The following is a 16,606-nucleotide window of genomic DNA, read 5'->3' on the forward strand; positions in this document are numbered from 1 at the left end:
GACTTAGGGGTATTTGCCCGGGGTAGCAGTTAGGCTGGGGGAGAGGGAGGTCTATGTAAGGTAGGTTTTTTTACTTTAGGGTTTGCTTCTCCTTTAAGCCTATTGTTATAGGTTTATACGTTTAGAATTCATGTTGTTAAAGTGTATCCGTAATGTAATTATAAGGATATAAGGAGTGTTTTATTCTATAGAGACAGGAATCCAGTGGTGGAAAAACAAAACAGCTCTTGATCTCTTAATCCCCCCCAAATGAAACCATGGTATATTGACCACCATATCGATCAATGAGGGCGCTATCTTGATCTATATCTGGATAATGTAAACCTTCCAACACAGATATTGTGGCAACCTATATATGAACAATCTGTTCTGCCTACTACGCTGTCACAGTAACCAGGGGCATAAGTATAGAGGAAGCAGACCCTGTGGCTGCAGGAGGGCCCAGGAAGTATAGGGGGCCCCATGAGGCTCTAATTAATGAGACATTTCAACATATATTGGTAAAACAGGTCAACCTCTCGATATTTTGGGTAGGGATGCACCGAATCCTGCTGAAAAGGGCCGAACTCCGAACCGAATCCTGGATTCGGTGCATCCCTACCCAAAATATCCAGAGGTTGACCTGTTTGACCAATATACTCGGCCAAACCGAATGTGAATCCTAATTTGCAAATGCAATTAGGGGCGGGGAGGGAAATCGCGTGACTTTTTGTCACAAAACAAGTAAAAAATGTTTTCCCCTTCCCACCCCCAATTTGCATATGCAAAATAGTATTCGTTCAGTATTCAGCCAAATCTTTCACAAAGGATTCGGGGGTTCGGCCGAATCCAAAATAGTGGATTCGGTGCATCCCTAATTTTGGGGGCCCTAAAATGAATTTGCTGTGGGGCCCAGTAACATCTAGTTACTCCACTGTCAGTAACCCAAACTAGAAAAGCTAGCATTAAACTGAATTCATTAATTTACACTATATTTCTTATTTATTTATACAACGCAGACGGCCAGTGGCAGCGCTTCATTTTTTTTTAAAAAAAAACATCCCTGAGCAGTCACACGGCTAACTAGAACTGCTTTATCCAATAAAAGCTACACACAGGACGGGCTTCGAAGTGACCCCGATTAAGATTTGCAATGCTAATTAACGTTCTACGTATAATGATGCATTCTTACAGTTATTCGATAAAATTCTGCTGACCATAAAAAAAAAATTTACACAAATAAAAATAAATTCAAACAGTATGGAAGAGGTGTGCGGGAAATTACAAAAAAGCAAGCCGCTTTCTTTATACTACAGGTATAGGACCTGTTATCCAGAATGCCTGGGACCTGGGGTTTTCCGGATAACGGATCTTTCCATAATTACTTTATGGGGCAGATTTATCAAGGGTCGAATTTCGAGGTAATGGGAGTTTTTTTTTTTTAAACTCCCATCAACTCGAAAATTCATAAAAAAAAAAAAAAGACCAATCAAAATGTATTAAAGAAATCGAAGTTTTTAACTTCGGGTGAATAGGCTGCATTCGAATCGTTCAAATAGAAGTTTTAACGCATTCGATGAAATTCGAATAGGTTCTAGGCGGTACTCCATAGGCTAAAACAGCAATTCAGCAGGATTTAGATAGCGAATGGTTGAAGACCAAATTTTAAAGAGAAAGTACATGATAAATTTCGATATTTGAATATTTGGTTTTTTTTCAAATTTGAATTGAATTTTGGACTATTCAATAGTCGAAGTACACTAAAAAAAAAGCGTGAAAATTGAATTTTAAAATTTGATTTTCATTTCGACCCTTGATAAATGTGCCCCTAAGTCTACTAAAAAAGCATGTATACGGTAAATAAACCCAATCGGCTGGTTTTGCTTCCATAAGGGTTAATTATATCTTAGTTGGGATCAAGTACAAGCTACTGTTTTATTACTACGGAAAAAAAAGAAATTATTTAAAAAAAAATTGGATTATTTGGATAAAATGGAGTCTATGGGAGAAGACCTTTCTGTCATTTGGATTTAATTTCAACTCACATTTTTCTCTCTCCTTTGAATTTCAGTAAAATTTGGAAGATAAGATTTGACTACACAGGTTCGAATATTTAAAAAAAATAAATCACATTTTAACCGCGATCACACAGTTAAAAAAAATATATCACGGGTAACCGGTAATTACCTATTCAAGAAAAAATTGTAGAGATTTTAGTATGTTTTATAAAAATGTGTTTGCAACGGGCACTAAGATTTTTAGATAAATCAGTGAATGTGCTTCAATAATGTACGAATGATAAAACGTTATTGTATTTATTAAAACATAAATAAGAAATATGTCATGAATAAAAAAAGTTTCCTACAACAGCAAACAGCCTAAAAACGATTTAGGACTTTGTAAAGAATGATTGTTGAAAGTTTTCTAGGTCCCAGAATACTCTACTACTTTCCTACTATTTTCTATTTATTTTGCCAGAATTTAAAAAAAAAAAAAAAAAAGACAGGTTTTGCTCCACCTCCAGTGCGAGTTACTCACCTGTCCTGACCCCTGGCCAGAGGTGTCTGAGCAGACAAACTGAACAAACTCTTTAAGAGAGTCCTGGGTATGATGATGGTGATGATAGCGTATTGTTGGATGGGTGAAGTAAGGACTGGATTGCTGGATGATGGACGTTGAGGGGAAGTGGAGAGCAGACGCTGATGCCCGAGGGCTTCCTGAAAGCAAAGGAAGTCAAAATCTCAGAAACTATTAACATAAAAATAACGGAATTCACATATACAGGGGCAGATTTATCAAGGGTCGAAGTGAATTCGAGGGAATTTTTCTAAGTAAAAAAATTAGAAATTCAAAGTAATTTTTGGATACTTCGACCATCAAATAGGATACTACGAATTCGATTTGAAGTAAAAAAAGTTTGAATATTCGATAATCGAAGTACTGTCTCTTTAAAAAAACTTCAACTTCAATACTTCACCAAATTAAACCTGCCGAAGTGCTATGTTAGCCTATGGGGACCTTCTACAACCATTTTCTAAGTCTTTACACATCGAAGTAAAATCGTTCGATCGTACGCTAAAATCTTTCCAATTGTTCAATTCACACAATTTAATTGTTTGATTGAACAATTTTACTTAGATCGTTCGATGGCCAAATTTGGTAAAAAATAATTCGACTTCGATATTCGAAGTATTTTAATTCGATGGTCGACTTTCGAAGTATTTTACACTTCGAAATTTGACCCTTGATAGATCTGCCCCACAGTGTCGGACTGGCCCACCGGGAAACCAGGAAAACTGCCGGTGGGCCCAGGTGCTGCTAAACATTTGGCCTATTTCATAGCCATTCCCTATTTCTAGGAGAACAAAGAGGCTAAATAGTATAGTATAATAATTAAGGTACATGTATGGGACCTGTTATCCAGAATGCCTGGGGTTTTCCGGATAACGGATCTTCCTGTAATTTGGATCTTCATACCTTAGGACCAGTAACATCAATTAAAAAAAAAGGTATAGGACAGTTATCCAGAATGCTCGGGACCTGGGGTTTTCCGGATAAGGGGTCTTTCTGTAATTTGGATCTCCAAACCTTAAGTCTACTAAAACATAATTTAAACATTAAATAAACCCAATAGGATTGCTTTGCTTCCAATAAGGATTAATTATATCTTAGTTGGAATCAAGTACAAGTTACTGTTTCATTAGTTCAGAGAAAAAGGAAATCAATTTTAAAAATGTGAATTATTTGATTATAATGGAGTCTATGGGAGAAGGCCATTCCGTAATTCGGAGCTTTCTGGATATCAGGTTTCCGGATAACAGATCCTAGACCTGTATAGAAGGGGGGAAAAAACACAAAGACAAATTAAACTTTTAAATCGCTAAGTCTTTATCAAGAAATAACTTACTGAAACTCCACTTGCCCTCCTCTTCAGAAAAGGCGACATGGCGATGCTCGATTTCTCCTCCCTGTCTATCTCCTATAAGGAAGGCAGGGAGGAGCAATCGAGCGCCGCACGATGGATCACCTTTTATGTAGAGGAGCGCAAGCGGAGTTTCCGTTAGTTATTTCTTAATAAAGACTTAGCGATTTAAAAGTTTAATTTGTCTTTGTATTTTTTTTTCATTCTATACTAACAATTTTTATTTTTAAATTGATCCTGGTCCTTTAAGTTTACTAGAAAATCATGTAAACATTAAATAAACCCAATAGGCTGTTTTGCTTCTAATAAAGATTAATTATATCTTAGTTGGGATCAAGTACAAGCTACTGTTTTATTATTACAGAGAAAAAGGAAACCAATTTTTTAAATTTACATATATAGATATATATGGATAAAATGGAGTCGGTGGGAGACGTCCTTTCCGTAATTCTGGGGCTTTCTGGATAATGGGATTCTGGGAAACAGGTCCCATACCTGTATTCTAGTATGTAAAGAAAAGAATAATAGTACTGAGTGTGGGCCCCTGGTCTAAGGTCACCCCCCCCACTTTTAAGAATAGTTCATACAAGAAACTTTGGAACAATATGTACTTATAATACACAAAAGCCATGAATATCTTGTAAATTATATCCTTATAAACGGTGAGTTCTGATGTCATCAGTTATAAACGGTGAGTTCTGATGTCATTTCTGTCACATGACTCACTGAAACTGTGTATTATAATAAATAAAGTACCCCCAGTTGTAAAATATGAGAATATTATAAGTTATCTCGGCCTCGTACTTTTATATGGTCATGAAACTGTAACTTATAATATCCTTATATTTTACAAGAAGGGGTACTTTATTCACTATATAAACCTTAAAACAATGAAAGATACAGCTTTCATTAACACATTTGAATTGAAAGTACTATTGCAAGGCCGAAGACACGGGGTTCCCTCCTTGTAATGTTAATAGGGAATCACAGCAGTCAATATGCCCTGAAATAATATATAATAATAATATGCCCTTTAAATAAGCACAGGAAACCTTGTGACTATGGCAGGCAGTGACAAATGAGAACGCACTTTAAATTTAAGCACTGCACCCCTTGTGCCATAGGCCTTACTGCTTGTTCTCCTACTTCTATTGTACTATCATCGTACAGGACTTCAAACAATACATTGTTGTTGCAGTAGAAAGAAAAATCTACCTGCATGAAATGATTTATTGCCCATTGGTACCTACATGGCATGAAGTGCCTGAACAGCACCCAAGTTAGGCAGGTGGTATGAATCAGCTGCGACTGATAGCAGCCTCCCTTGAGCAGAACAGATGATGGAACCCTCAAAGTGCTTAGTCCTTGCAGTGATTTCCTTATCTCTCTCTTAACACCTGCCACTTTAGCTTAATATATTTAAATAGATTTATTGTTCCCCTATAGATACTATTAATATACAGCAAGAAATGATGTGGCCCTTACCTGGTCTCACTCCTGCCAGCACTGGGAGAGGGTGATGGGTGAATGCCATTCGAGAGGAACTGGTCTGTGAGGAGAGAGCGCTGCAGAAATCCAGCTTTCCTGGCTTTTTAAGTGACCCAGGCCCTTATAAAAAGCAGAAAGAGAAATTATAAACTCTCCTTATAGTCACAGTGCTAAGCATCTGTACTTTTAAACCTATTTCTCTTTTGTATCCCAGTATGACAAAAAGGCTCACAAGCTCATATTCCATTGCCCTAAACACTTGACTTGTGAAATATATAGTGAATAACGTACCCCCTCTTGTAAATTATAAGGATATTATAAGTCCTTGAGCAGTTTCATGATCATATACAGGCCATGGAACTCCGAGGTAACTTCTAATATCCTCATATTTTGCAATATTTATTATAATACACAAGTTTCAGTGAGTCATGTAACAGAAATGACATCGGAACTCACCGTTTATCACTGATGACATCAGAACTCACCGTTTATAAGGATATAATACGCAAAAAGCCATGACTATCTTGAAAATTATATCCATATAAACGGTGAGTAGTGATGTCATCAGTTATAAACGGTGAGTAGTGATGTCATTTCTGTCACACGACTCACTAAAACTTGTGTATTATAATAAATAAAGTACCCCTTGTTGTAAAATATGAGGATATGAGACGTAACCTCTAAGTTCGATGGAACTCCTCTGTGACTTATAATATCCTTATATTTTACAATAGGGGGTACTTTATTCACTATATTATTTACAAGATTTCATAGCTTTTGTTTATTATACAGATATACAGCAGACAAGACTGATATAAATTTTATCCAGAAGGTCTTCTATTCTCGCATACATATCACAAGATAAAAACTTTGCCAATAATGGGTGAACATTTAGGGGAAGATTTATCAGAATTTAATAAATAAAAACTCACCCACTATCTATTTATTCCTGAGATTTTTTAGAATTGTATTTATCAATGGGTGAAAGTTTGATAAATACGATACTTACTAAAAATCCCATAGGAATGAATAGAACGTGGGTGAGTTTTCATTTATTAAGCTCTAAATTCCAATTTTGGTAAATCTGCCCCTAAAGCACAATTTATTTGCCCTTCAGTGTACAGACAGCAAACAGTGTAGTCATACAGTAAATACCATCAAAATATGATGAGATTTTTGGCATCAGATTCCAGAATCCTGACAAATATGCAGAGCACCATTACCTGTGTCTACATCATTTGGCCACACACTGGCCTGGCTGCCTCCTGCTGCAGGCGACCGACCCGTCCCCGGGTAAAAAACATCATCGACTGGACTCTCCATCTCACTGTCATCCAGAGACTTGGGGCGCTTGGTAGAACTGTTGGAATTGAGATGCAAATAATAACTACTTACACTACACTACTAACAGTGATTCTAAACTGCATGAGTACATTTAGCCACAGCAACTTATTATAAGTCTACTAGAAATTAGTTCCCTCCTGTCTGTGTCACTGTATCACCCTGCAGTGGGAGGGACAGACTCATGTCCCATAGTTCCCTCCTGTCTGTGTCACTGTATCACCCTGCAGTGGGAGGGACAGACTCACGTCCCATAGTTCCCTCCTGTCTGTGTCACTGTATCACCCTGCAGTGGGAGGGACAGACTCATGTCCCATAGTTCCCTCCTGTCTGTGTCACTGTATCACCCTGCAGTGGGAGGGACAGACTCATGTCCCATAGTTCCCTCCTGTCTGTGTCACTGTATCACCCGGCAGTGGGAGGGACAGACTCATGTCCCATAGTTCCCTCCTGTCTGTGTCACTGTATCACCCTGCAGTGGGAGGGACAGACTCATGTCCCATAGTTCCCTCCTGTCTGTGTCACTGTATCACCCTGCAGTGGGAGGGACAGACTCATGTCCCATAGTTCCCTCCTGTCTGTGTCACTGTATCACCCAGCAGTGGGAGGGACAGACTCCAAGTCCCTACTTTTATGTGAATTAGTAAAGTTCTTTACTGTTAAAGGGGTTGTTCTCCTTAGTACGCCTTAGGGGTTGTCCTAACTTTTAGTACAAAGTAGAGAGTGATATTCTGAGATAATTTGCAATCGTTTTTTATTTTTTAATTATTTGTGGTTTTTGAGTTATTTAGCCTTTTTTAGCAGCTCTCCAGTTTGGCATTTCAGCAATCTGGTTGTTAGGGCCCAAATTACCATAGCAACCATGCATTAATTTGAATAAGAGACTGGAATATGAATAGGAGAGGACCTTAAAGTGGACCTGTCACCCAGACACAAAAATCTGCATAATAAAAGTCATTTTTAAATTAAGCATGAAATCCAATTTCTATTTTTTATTAAAGGATTCATAGCTGTTGTAAACTCATTTAAAAATCTCAACTGTCAAACAAATATTGTCTGCCCCTCCTCTATGCCTAGGCATAGAAGCGGGCAGACAATTACTTTCACTTTCATTCAGCACTTCCTAGATGTCACTGCTCTCCCCACATTCCCCCGTTCTCTTCACCGTTTAATTGCGTAACCAGAACATGGGGATGGACATCAGGTCCCCCATTCTGGTGCACAAACAAGATTCTGAGATGATACAAGGCTTGTCTTAATAAGTGTCCTCAATATGGCTCCTGCCTGCTTGTTATAATTATGAATTCCCAGACTGAAGGAAACAAGATTCAAATAATCTATATAGTGTAATTAAAGTTCATTTTGCTTGACTAATGTGATAAAATAGGATTTTGAATCATTTTTTTTAGGTGACAGGTCCCCTAATAGAAAAATGAGTAATAAAAAGTTCCAGTAACATTACATTTGTAGCCTTACAGAGCATTTGTTTTTTAGATGTGGACAGTGACCCTCAATGGAAAGCTGGAAAGAGTGAGAAGACACAGGCCAATAATTCAAAAACTATAAAAACTAAATAATGAAAACCAATTGCAAGGTTACTAGGAATAGCACACTGTATAATATAATATAAAATTACTTAAAGGTGAATCAACCCTTTGACAGCTTTCCCACAATCCTCTTTATACAGTATGTATCAGACCAAAATGTGGAATTCCCTTACCTGCTGGAAGGAGGCGACGCTAAGGACCGCCTACCAAGTGTCACCTGGTTTATATTGTAATAGCTTGGGCTCTCCAGGTCAGCCAATGAGAAGTTGGGGCCAGATGATGTAGCAACAGGTGCTAGGAGACAAAACACCCCAGTCACATGTAAGTTCCACCTTAGGCACCCTGACTGTAGTCCCCTTTCCCTATTTTCCCTCCACACCCTACCAACTCACTCTGGGACACGCGTACAAGCTCCGTGACGTTCCACACTCCTGAGGTGACAAAGCAATCCTGAAAGGACATATGACCTGCAAGAAAACAGTACGTCACACTGGCAAATCTTCTGGGGTATTTTAAACATTTTACATAGTGGTTGTAAGAGCAAAGGGGTTCTACAGAGAGGCAATACCGACCTAAAGAGGAGCTTATATAAAACAATGTCAGACGTTTAATCATGGACATTAGACCCTGCTACAATGGAGCTTCCATTTACAAAGGTTTCTCTAATACATACAAGGGGAAAATATTAGGGATGCACTAAATACAGGATTCGAATCTGACTAAATCCTTGTGCCTGGCCGAACCGAATCCTAATTTGCATATGCAAATTGGGGGAGGGAAATAACGTGACTTTTCGCCACAAAACAAGGAAATAAAAAATAATGTCCCACTTTTTCCTTTCCCGCTCCTGATTTGCATATGCAAACTACGGTACAGATGCGGTTCAGTATTAGAATGAAACTTGCGAAAAGGATTCAGGGATTCGGCCAAATCCAAAAAAGTGGATCCCTAGAAAATATACAAGCCCCTTGCAGACAGATTCCTGGTTAGAATCAAAACCAAAATCTCAGCTGCAAGGCATACATGTTCCTTATTGTGTTACAATCACCTGCTGAGGCACTGCTGCTGCAGGGGTCCATGTAGGGTTATGTCAACCAACTAGGCTCAGCAATAAGCAAGGTAATTATAAATACAAAGACAGATTAAATAGAATGCAGGCAGGTAATGTGCACCATGAATGGCAAATGACCTGGGAATGAGAGTAGAGGGCAGGCTTGGTAGAAGCACAGTGTCAGACAGGGGATGCACAAGCTATTCAACTCTAAGCAAGCATACACGCAAGATTGATTTAATAAACGAAAATTAAACAATTGGTCAGGCCACACTGGGGTAGCCACATTAAAGTAGAACTAAACCCTAGCAATGAATATGGCTAGAAATGCCACATTTTATATATTGAACTTTAATTTATATCTTCCTAACTTAAGGCTACTAGAAAATCCTGTAAACATTAATTAAAGGAAAACTATACCCCCAAACAATGTAGGTCTCTATAAAAAGATATTGCATAAAACAGTTCATATTTAAAATCCTGCTTCATGTAAATAAACCATTTTCATAATAATATACTTTTCTAGTAGTATGTGCCATTGGGCAATCATAAATAGAAAATTGCCATTTTAAAAAATAAGGGCCGCCCCCTGGGATCGTAGGATTCACTGTACTCACAAACATACCAACAAACCATACATGTTAGGTCACATGAGCCAATTAACAGACAGAGTTGTATCTTTTGCTTCCACACTTCTTCCTGTTACAGTTAGAGTTGAAGTATTTCTGGTCAGGTGATCTCTGAGACAGCACAGAGATCATCACGAAATGGTGGCTCAAGGCAAGAGATGTAAAAGGGCAATATTTACTTAAATATATATTCCAGTTTGGTAAGATTCTTTAATATGCCACTTAATATGAACTATCTGTTGCTTAAGTGTTCATTTTGGGGGTATAGTTTTCCTTTAAGCCCAATAGGTTTCGCTTCCAATAAGGATTAATTATATCTTAGTTTGAATTAAGTACGAGCTACTGTTTTATTATTACAATGAAAAAAGAAAATCATTTTAAAAAATGTGGATTATTAAAATGGAGTCTATGGGAGATGGCCATTCTATATTTCAGAGCTTTCTGGATAACAGGTTTCCGGATAATGGATCCCATACCTGTAGTAACGATCCAGGCCTTCAAATTAGTCACAGGAGTTTCCTATCTTGGACTTTGTTATAAGTGTCTGCGGCACACACACACGGTCAGTGGGCCCTGAGCAGTTGTTGAGAAGCTAAGCTTAGGGGTTGTTGCAAATCAACAAGCAGAAAATGAGGTTTGTCTAATCATGCTGGTTTCTGAGCTGCTATGTATCATCATCTGAATTCTTAACTAATCAGCATTATAGTGTGACATTTCTATTCTATGTGTACTGTATATTGTGAGTGGGTCCCTAAGCTCAGTAAGTGACAGCAGCACAGAGCATGTGCAGTGAATCAGTAGAAAAGACGATGGGGAGCTACTGGGGCATCTTTGGAGACACAGGTCTTTACTGCTAAAGGGCTGTAGTGTCCTTGGGTTGGTATAGAAGTCCAAAGCATAATGTACAATATTTCTGCCCTACTTATTAAGTTAAGCTTTAGCTTTTTGTTAAAAAGAAACAAAATGAGGTAGATAAAATAGAACCAAGGGCAGATGAAGGGATTGGGGATACACAAAAAGATTCTACTAGAGGACCTGTTATGGCATCCTGTGGAAGATGCTGGAATAGATGGGTTGGATGCCTTTCTGGCAAGAAAATTCATATGATTCCAGCAACGTGCTAGGGAAGATCCCTAATCATTTAGGGCAGATTTTGATGGGAAGAAAATGGCAGTGACTATATGGGAACAGGAGGGATTCTATGTCAATGGGCAGGTAAAGGGGTGGAATGTTTTGGATAGGGCAGTTATAAAGTGGAACTGCTTGGGAAGGCATTGATATAGGCAGGGTGTGCATGTGAATTGGAAGCTACTGGGACAGTTTGGCTGGGAATGGGCAAGACATAGAGCAATTGTGAATGGGGAACAACCCAGAGAAAAAGTGTTGAAATGAATTATACAGTGAAAATGCATGAGAAGTTGTACGGGGAGGGATTGTATGGGAATGGATAGTATAACAGAGGGATAGGGAAGCAGTTTATAAGGGAAGGGGCTGAAAGAGTTAGTCTCAACTGGAGGGTCTGGACTGGACAGTTGTATGAATTTTTCTGAAATGGCCAGCAACAGGGGGGGAAATGCATGGGATGTGGTTAATATGGAGAGGGATTTATATGACTGAAGAATTAATGAAGGAGCTGCATGCAGTGCACTATGGAGAATTATCAGGGGAACATACCATTTGGAGGGGGCTTTATATCCACCTCAGTCTGGTTTGAAGCGTCTGACTGCCCAGAATCTGGAAAGAAAGTTATGAAATACCATTAGTGTTCATCTTTAAATGACTCCATACTTTCAAGTGTTATTTTTAAAATGTTAGTTAAAAAGTAATATATGTATCTTAAATAATTTTGCTGTTAAAGGAGAAGGAAAATCCTTTTTACTTGCGGGTGCCAAAAGTTAGGAACCCCAAAGTGATCACATTTACTTACCTGACACCCCAGGATTCTTCCAGCGAGCACCACAGAGCGATCATTTTCTTGCTTCTTCTTTCCTGAAATTTCCAGGGGCAGACGCATGCGCAATAGAACGAAATAGGCAACTTTTTCGTTAAAGTTCGGCTTTTTGGAAGCTGAAAGACGATCGATTGATAGGAGCACCGGCCCGGGGTGTCAGGTAAGTAAATGCGATCACTTGGGGGAGCCTAACATTTGGTACTCCCGAGTAAAAAGGACTTTCCTTTAATCAAAAGCCATTTAGCCAACATGTCACATGTCCATCCCCTACACATACTCCATTAGCAACAACAGTCTTCATCCTATGTTACCAGCAGCCACTGGGCAACTTTATAAATAAATCATGCCAGAAAAATAATGATGCATTTTATATTTGTGGCTAAACAACAAGGTGGTGCTTGAAGGATGGAAGAAACCCGCAGTCCTGTCAGAAGACAGGAAAAATGATGCTTTATCTGAAAAGCCAGCCGCACAGGAATATGGAACTGGCCAAATGTCCTCCCTTCTCAGTCATTGCTGAGAATGAAAAATGTCATTTGTCATTACTTATATCCCTAGAGAGACCCCAGGAAAAGGTGGTTAAAATGAGTTTTGAAAAAATGTATGAACTACCATTATTTTCTCCCACAGGAAGAACCAAACTCCCACAGGAAGTGACTAAACTGCCACAGGAAGTTGCTAAACCCCCACAGGAAGCTATCCAGCTGCTAAATTCCAAGTATAATGATAGCCTAATACAATGGTTCCCAAATGTGTACGGTCCCTTGAGGAGGCAGATGTAACGAAGGAGTCTGTCCCTCCCACTGCAGGGTGATACAGTGACACAGACAGGAGGGAACTATGGGACATGAGTCTGTCCCTCCCACTGCAGGGTGATACAGTGACACAGACAGGAGGGAACTATGGGACATGAGTCTGTCCCGCCCACTGCAGGGTGATACAGTGACACAGACAGGAGGGAACTATGGGACATGAGTCTGTCCCTCCCACTGCAGGGTGATACAGTGACACAGACAGGAGGGAACTATGGGACATGAGTCTGTCCCTCCCACTGCAGGGTGATACAGTGACACAGACAGGAGGGAACTATGGGACATGAGTCTGTCCCGCCCACTGCAGTGTGATGCAGTGACACAGACAGGAGGGAACTATGGGCAATGAGTCTGTCCCTCCCACTGCAGGGTGATACAGTGACACAGACAGGAGGGAACTATGGGACATGAGTCTGTCCCTCCCACTGCAGGGTGATACAGTGACACAGACAGGAGGGAACTATGGGACATAAGTCTGTCCCTCCCACTGCAGGGTGATACAGTGACACAGACAGGAGGGAACTATGGGACATGAGTCTGTCCCTCCCACTGCAGGGTGATACAGTGACACAGACAGGAGGGAACTATGGGACATGAGTCTGTCCCTCCCACTGCAGGGTGATACAGTGACACAGACAGGAGGGAACTATGGGACATGAGTCTGTCCCTCCCACTGCAGGGTGATACAGTGACACAGACAGGAGGGAACTATGGGACATGAGTCTGTCCCTCCCACTGCAGGGTGATACAGTGACACAGACAGGAGGGAACTATGGGACATGAGTCTGTCCCTCCCACTGCAGGGTGATACAGTGACACAGACAGGAGGGAACTATGGGACATGAGTCTGTCCCTCCCACTGCAGGGTGATACAGTGACACAGAAAGGAGGGAACTATGGGACATGAGTCTGTCCCTCCCACTGCAGGGTGACACAGACAGGGCTATTGGACATGGAGTATGACACAAGGGAATGTGGCGTGGGGGACACACTGAAACTAAAACAACATGGTTAGTTAGGCTGCTGGATATTTCCTCTGTCGTTCCAGCCAGACTACACATTGACACTCTGCCCAGACAGAGAGATCTCAGTATTCCCCTATTCTAACTGAACAATAATAATAACTGTTTAATACTGATCCGATATCAAAATATAGAAAGTGAAAACCAGTCTCCCCTGTAGACAGCAATTCTCTAGTCGCTGACTTTGGTAGGTCTGCGGATCCCTTTAACCTCACTCTGAGGTTTTTTTTTGGAAAATGTTTTCTTTGGTACAAAGGCCGACATTTCCTGTCTGGCCCCAACTCACACAAATGCACCAACATAAACCCCTAGGAAGAGGGATTATTTTGCCATCTTCTATTTGTACCCAATATGTTTACTTGTTTCCCTACTGCATCTCAAACTGCCCGCAGTAGGTTTCACACATAATCCCTCGTTCAGCGCAGGAGAGCCAGCTACTGCTGCAAATACCAGAGAGCTGCTGTGTGTTGCTGGCAGCCATTTTAAATCTTGGCAGCCATTTTAGAGCTCACTGCCCGGTCTCCATTTCACACAAGAATTACATCTGCAGAAGCGGGTGAAAGTTGTGTGAGGATTTATACATGTATATATTTATATATATACACACACACATGCACAACTTATTGTGTAATATTTAGTTTGGCACAGGCGTTTGAGGTAAATGGATTTATTAACACTTTCAATGTCTCTTAAATGTTAAAGCCTCATACGCACCGGCCTTTCAAGCGAACGGACCAATTTGGGGGCATGTACTTATAGCCAAGCCAGCCAATATAGGCCCAGATCCAATCATTTGGCACTTAAAGATCCAGTTTGACGGGCATCCCATTAATTTATCCTGTCATACTATAAATATACACGGTAGATGGAACAGATGTAGGAACATGTCCTTATATCCCTAATCAGCCAGGGAAAGCAATAACTCCATACAACTTATGCCTCCAAAGTGAGGGTGCACATTAAGCACCCCAGAGTTTCTATTGTTTGCACAAATGTACACACAGAAAAAACAGGCAGAGCAAACGCCGCTTTATATTAAGTATGTATTAAGTGCCATGTTATGAAAACTTTGCCTTGCTGTAAGTCTCTGTAGAGGAATGTCGTTAGAAAAAGATTCTGTATCTCTTTAAAGCGAAGAAAGCCCCCACTGAACAGTCAACAAGACACATGGCTTCATGGCTGCCTAGTGCACTAGGCACATTATCCTTCTTTCCCTGACTGCAGAACGGTCCCAAAATGCCTCCCAAATATAGAGCGGGGGACAAACTGTCTATCTTGCAGATGGCAAATTGGCATAGATTGGCACAAGGTGCTCTCTACACCTGATGCCACTTTAACAAGAGGAAATCTGTGCTACAGATGGGGCTTTTTGCTCAAGAGTACTTCCAACTCTGTGCCAGCTATACCATATTTCCCCCTCTCCCTATGTTGTATCTGTGTCCATCTGAATATTAGAATGTAAGCTCTGCAGGGCAGGATTCCCTTCTCCCAGCAGTTCCCTCTTACTGTATTGTATCTGTGTGCCTTTGTATATTAGAGTGTAAGCTCTGCAGGGCAGGATGCCCTTCTCCCAATGCATCCCTCTTCCTGTATTGTATCTATATCCCTCTGTATATTAGTGTGTAAGCTCTTAATTACAAGATTCCCTTCTCCCAATGGTTCCCTCTCCCTGTATTGTATCTGTGTCCCTCTGTATATTAGAGTGTAAGCTCTGCAGGGCAGAATTGCCTTCTTCCGGTGCTTTCCCCCCCCCCTTTTGCTTACCTTTACAAGCAGCTTTTTTTGAATGTAGCAGGCTTGTGAGCACACCTTAAAGTTAATCAATATCCTTTAACAATGGTTATACCGGCCACTGAACATTTGATGGTGTTTTAGAGCATTAGCTCTTCAGGAGAAGGCAAAATGTCATATTTTTCTTTTGACATATAACTATGAGACTCGTAATTATGGGACAGCATCATTTCATTACCCCAAATGGTTCTTACTCCATTGCATTTGTCTCTGGGAAGAAGAGTGTAAGCTCTGAGGGCAAGGTTCCCAGAATATTAGCATAAAGAGATAGTGTGTACTCCCCAGCAGTGGAGGGGTGAGGGGTATAAATAAAACGCACTGAATGTAAAATCTTGGGCAGATTCCAACCCTGCATCTGTTTGGCAAGAAGCCCACATTCATTCTGTTTAACCCTCTGTGACCGGTGCACAAGTAGGAAGAAGCAGAGCAAGAGAGAGAGAAGAAAGGAAGGGGACAGGTGAGAAAGAGAGAAATCGAGAGAAGTCATGAAAGTGAAGGTGTTGAACAGATAAAAGAAAGAAGAATATAGGACACTGAAAGGGAAGATAAAGGAAACAGGAAGATAAATGGAAGGAAAAGGAGATAAAGTGAAGAAGTCAATTTGATAAAGAGAGAGACAAAGAAATAGAGGAAGAAGATAGGAGAAGATTAGATAAGGGGAACAGACAGAAAGGAGAGAAAAGAGATACATGGAAGGAAACAGGGAGACAAGGGGAAGGAGTCAAATTGATAAAGAGAGAAACAAAAAAATAGAGGAAGAAGATAGGAGAAAACAAGATAAAAGGAACAGACAGAAAGGAAAGAGAAGAGATAAATGGAAGGAAACAGGGAGATAAAAGGAAAGAGTCAAATTGATAAAGAGACAAAGAAATAGAGGACAAATGATAAAAGGGGAGTAGAAGAGACAGAAGAGATTGAGAAGAAATAGAAGAAAACAGGAGAAAAAGAGATAAAGCAAAGGAGACAGGAGAGAGAGAATGGAGTACAGAAAATGGGAAAACTGGAGATGGGAAAGAGATACATAGAAGGGAATATACAAAGAGATAAAGGGATGAAGACACGGGAGAGTCAGA

At 40.2% G+C, this 16,606-nt stretch overlaps 1 protein-coding gene across 5 annotated transcripts in view; it reads right to left on the reverse strand.

The window, feature by feature from the left end:
* The window catches only part of LOC108710156 (nuclear factor 1 X-type), a 128,532-nt gene that overhangs the window by 20,014 nt on the left and 91,912 nt on the right, over nucleotides 1–16,606 (reverse strand). For all 5 annotated transcript variants that reach the window (XM_041587274.1, XM_018251309.2, XM_018251308.2 and 2 more), the window contains 6 exons: nucleotides 11,632–11,691; nucleotides 8,670–8,744; nucleotides 8,451–8,571; nucleotides 6,613–6,749; nucleotides 5,387–5,509; nucleotides 2,518–2,696 (listed from right to left, as the gene is read on the reverse strand). In XM_041587274.1, the coding sequence (XP_041443208.1) occupies nucleotides 2,518–2,696; nucleotides 5,387–5,509; nucleotides 6,613–6,749; nucleotides 8,451–8,571; nucleotides 8,670–8,744; nucleotides 11,632–11,691 (695 nt within the window). The remainder of the gene's footprint in view (nucleotides 1–2,517; nucleotides 2,697–5,386; nucleotides 5,510–6,612; nucleotides 6,750–8,450; nucleotides 8,572–8,669; nucleotides 8,745–11,631; nucleotides 11,692–16,606) is intronic.

This window comes from Xenopus laevis, chromosome 3L, assembly GCF_017654675.1.
Source record: "Xenopus laevis strain J_2021 chromosome 3L, Xenopus_laevis_v10.1, whole genome shotgun sequence".
NCBI classification, from domain to species: domain Eukaryota; kingdom Metazoa; phylum Chordata; class Amphibia; order Anura; family Pipidae; genus Xenopus; species Xenopus laevis.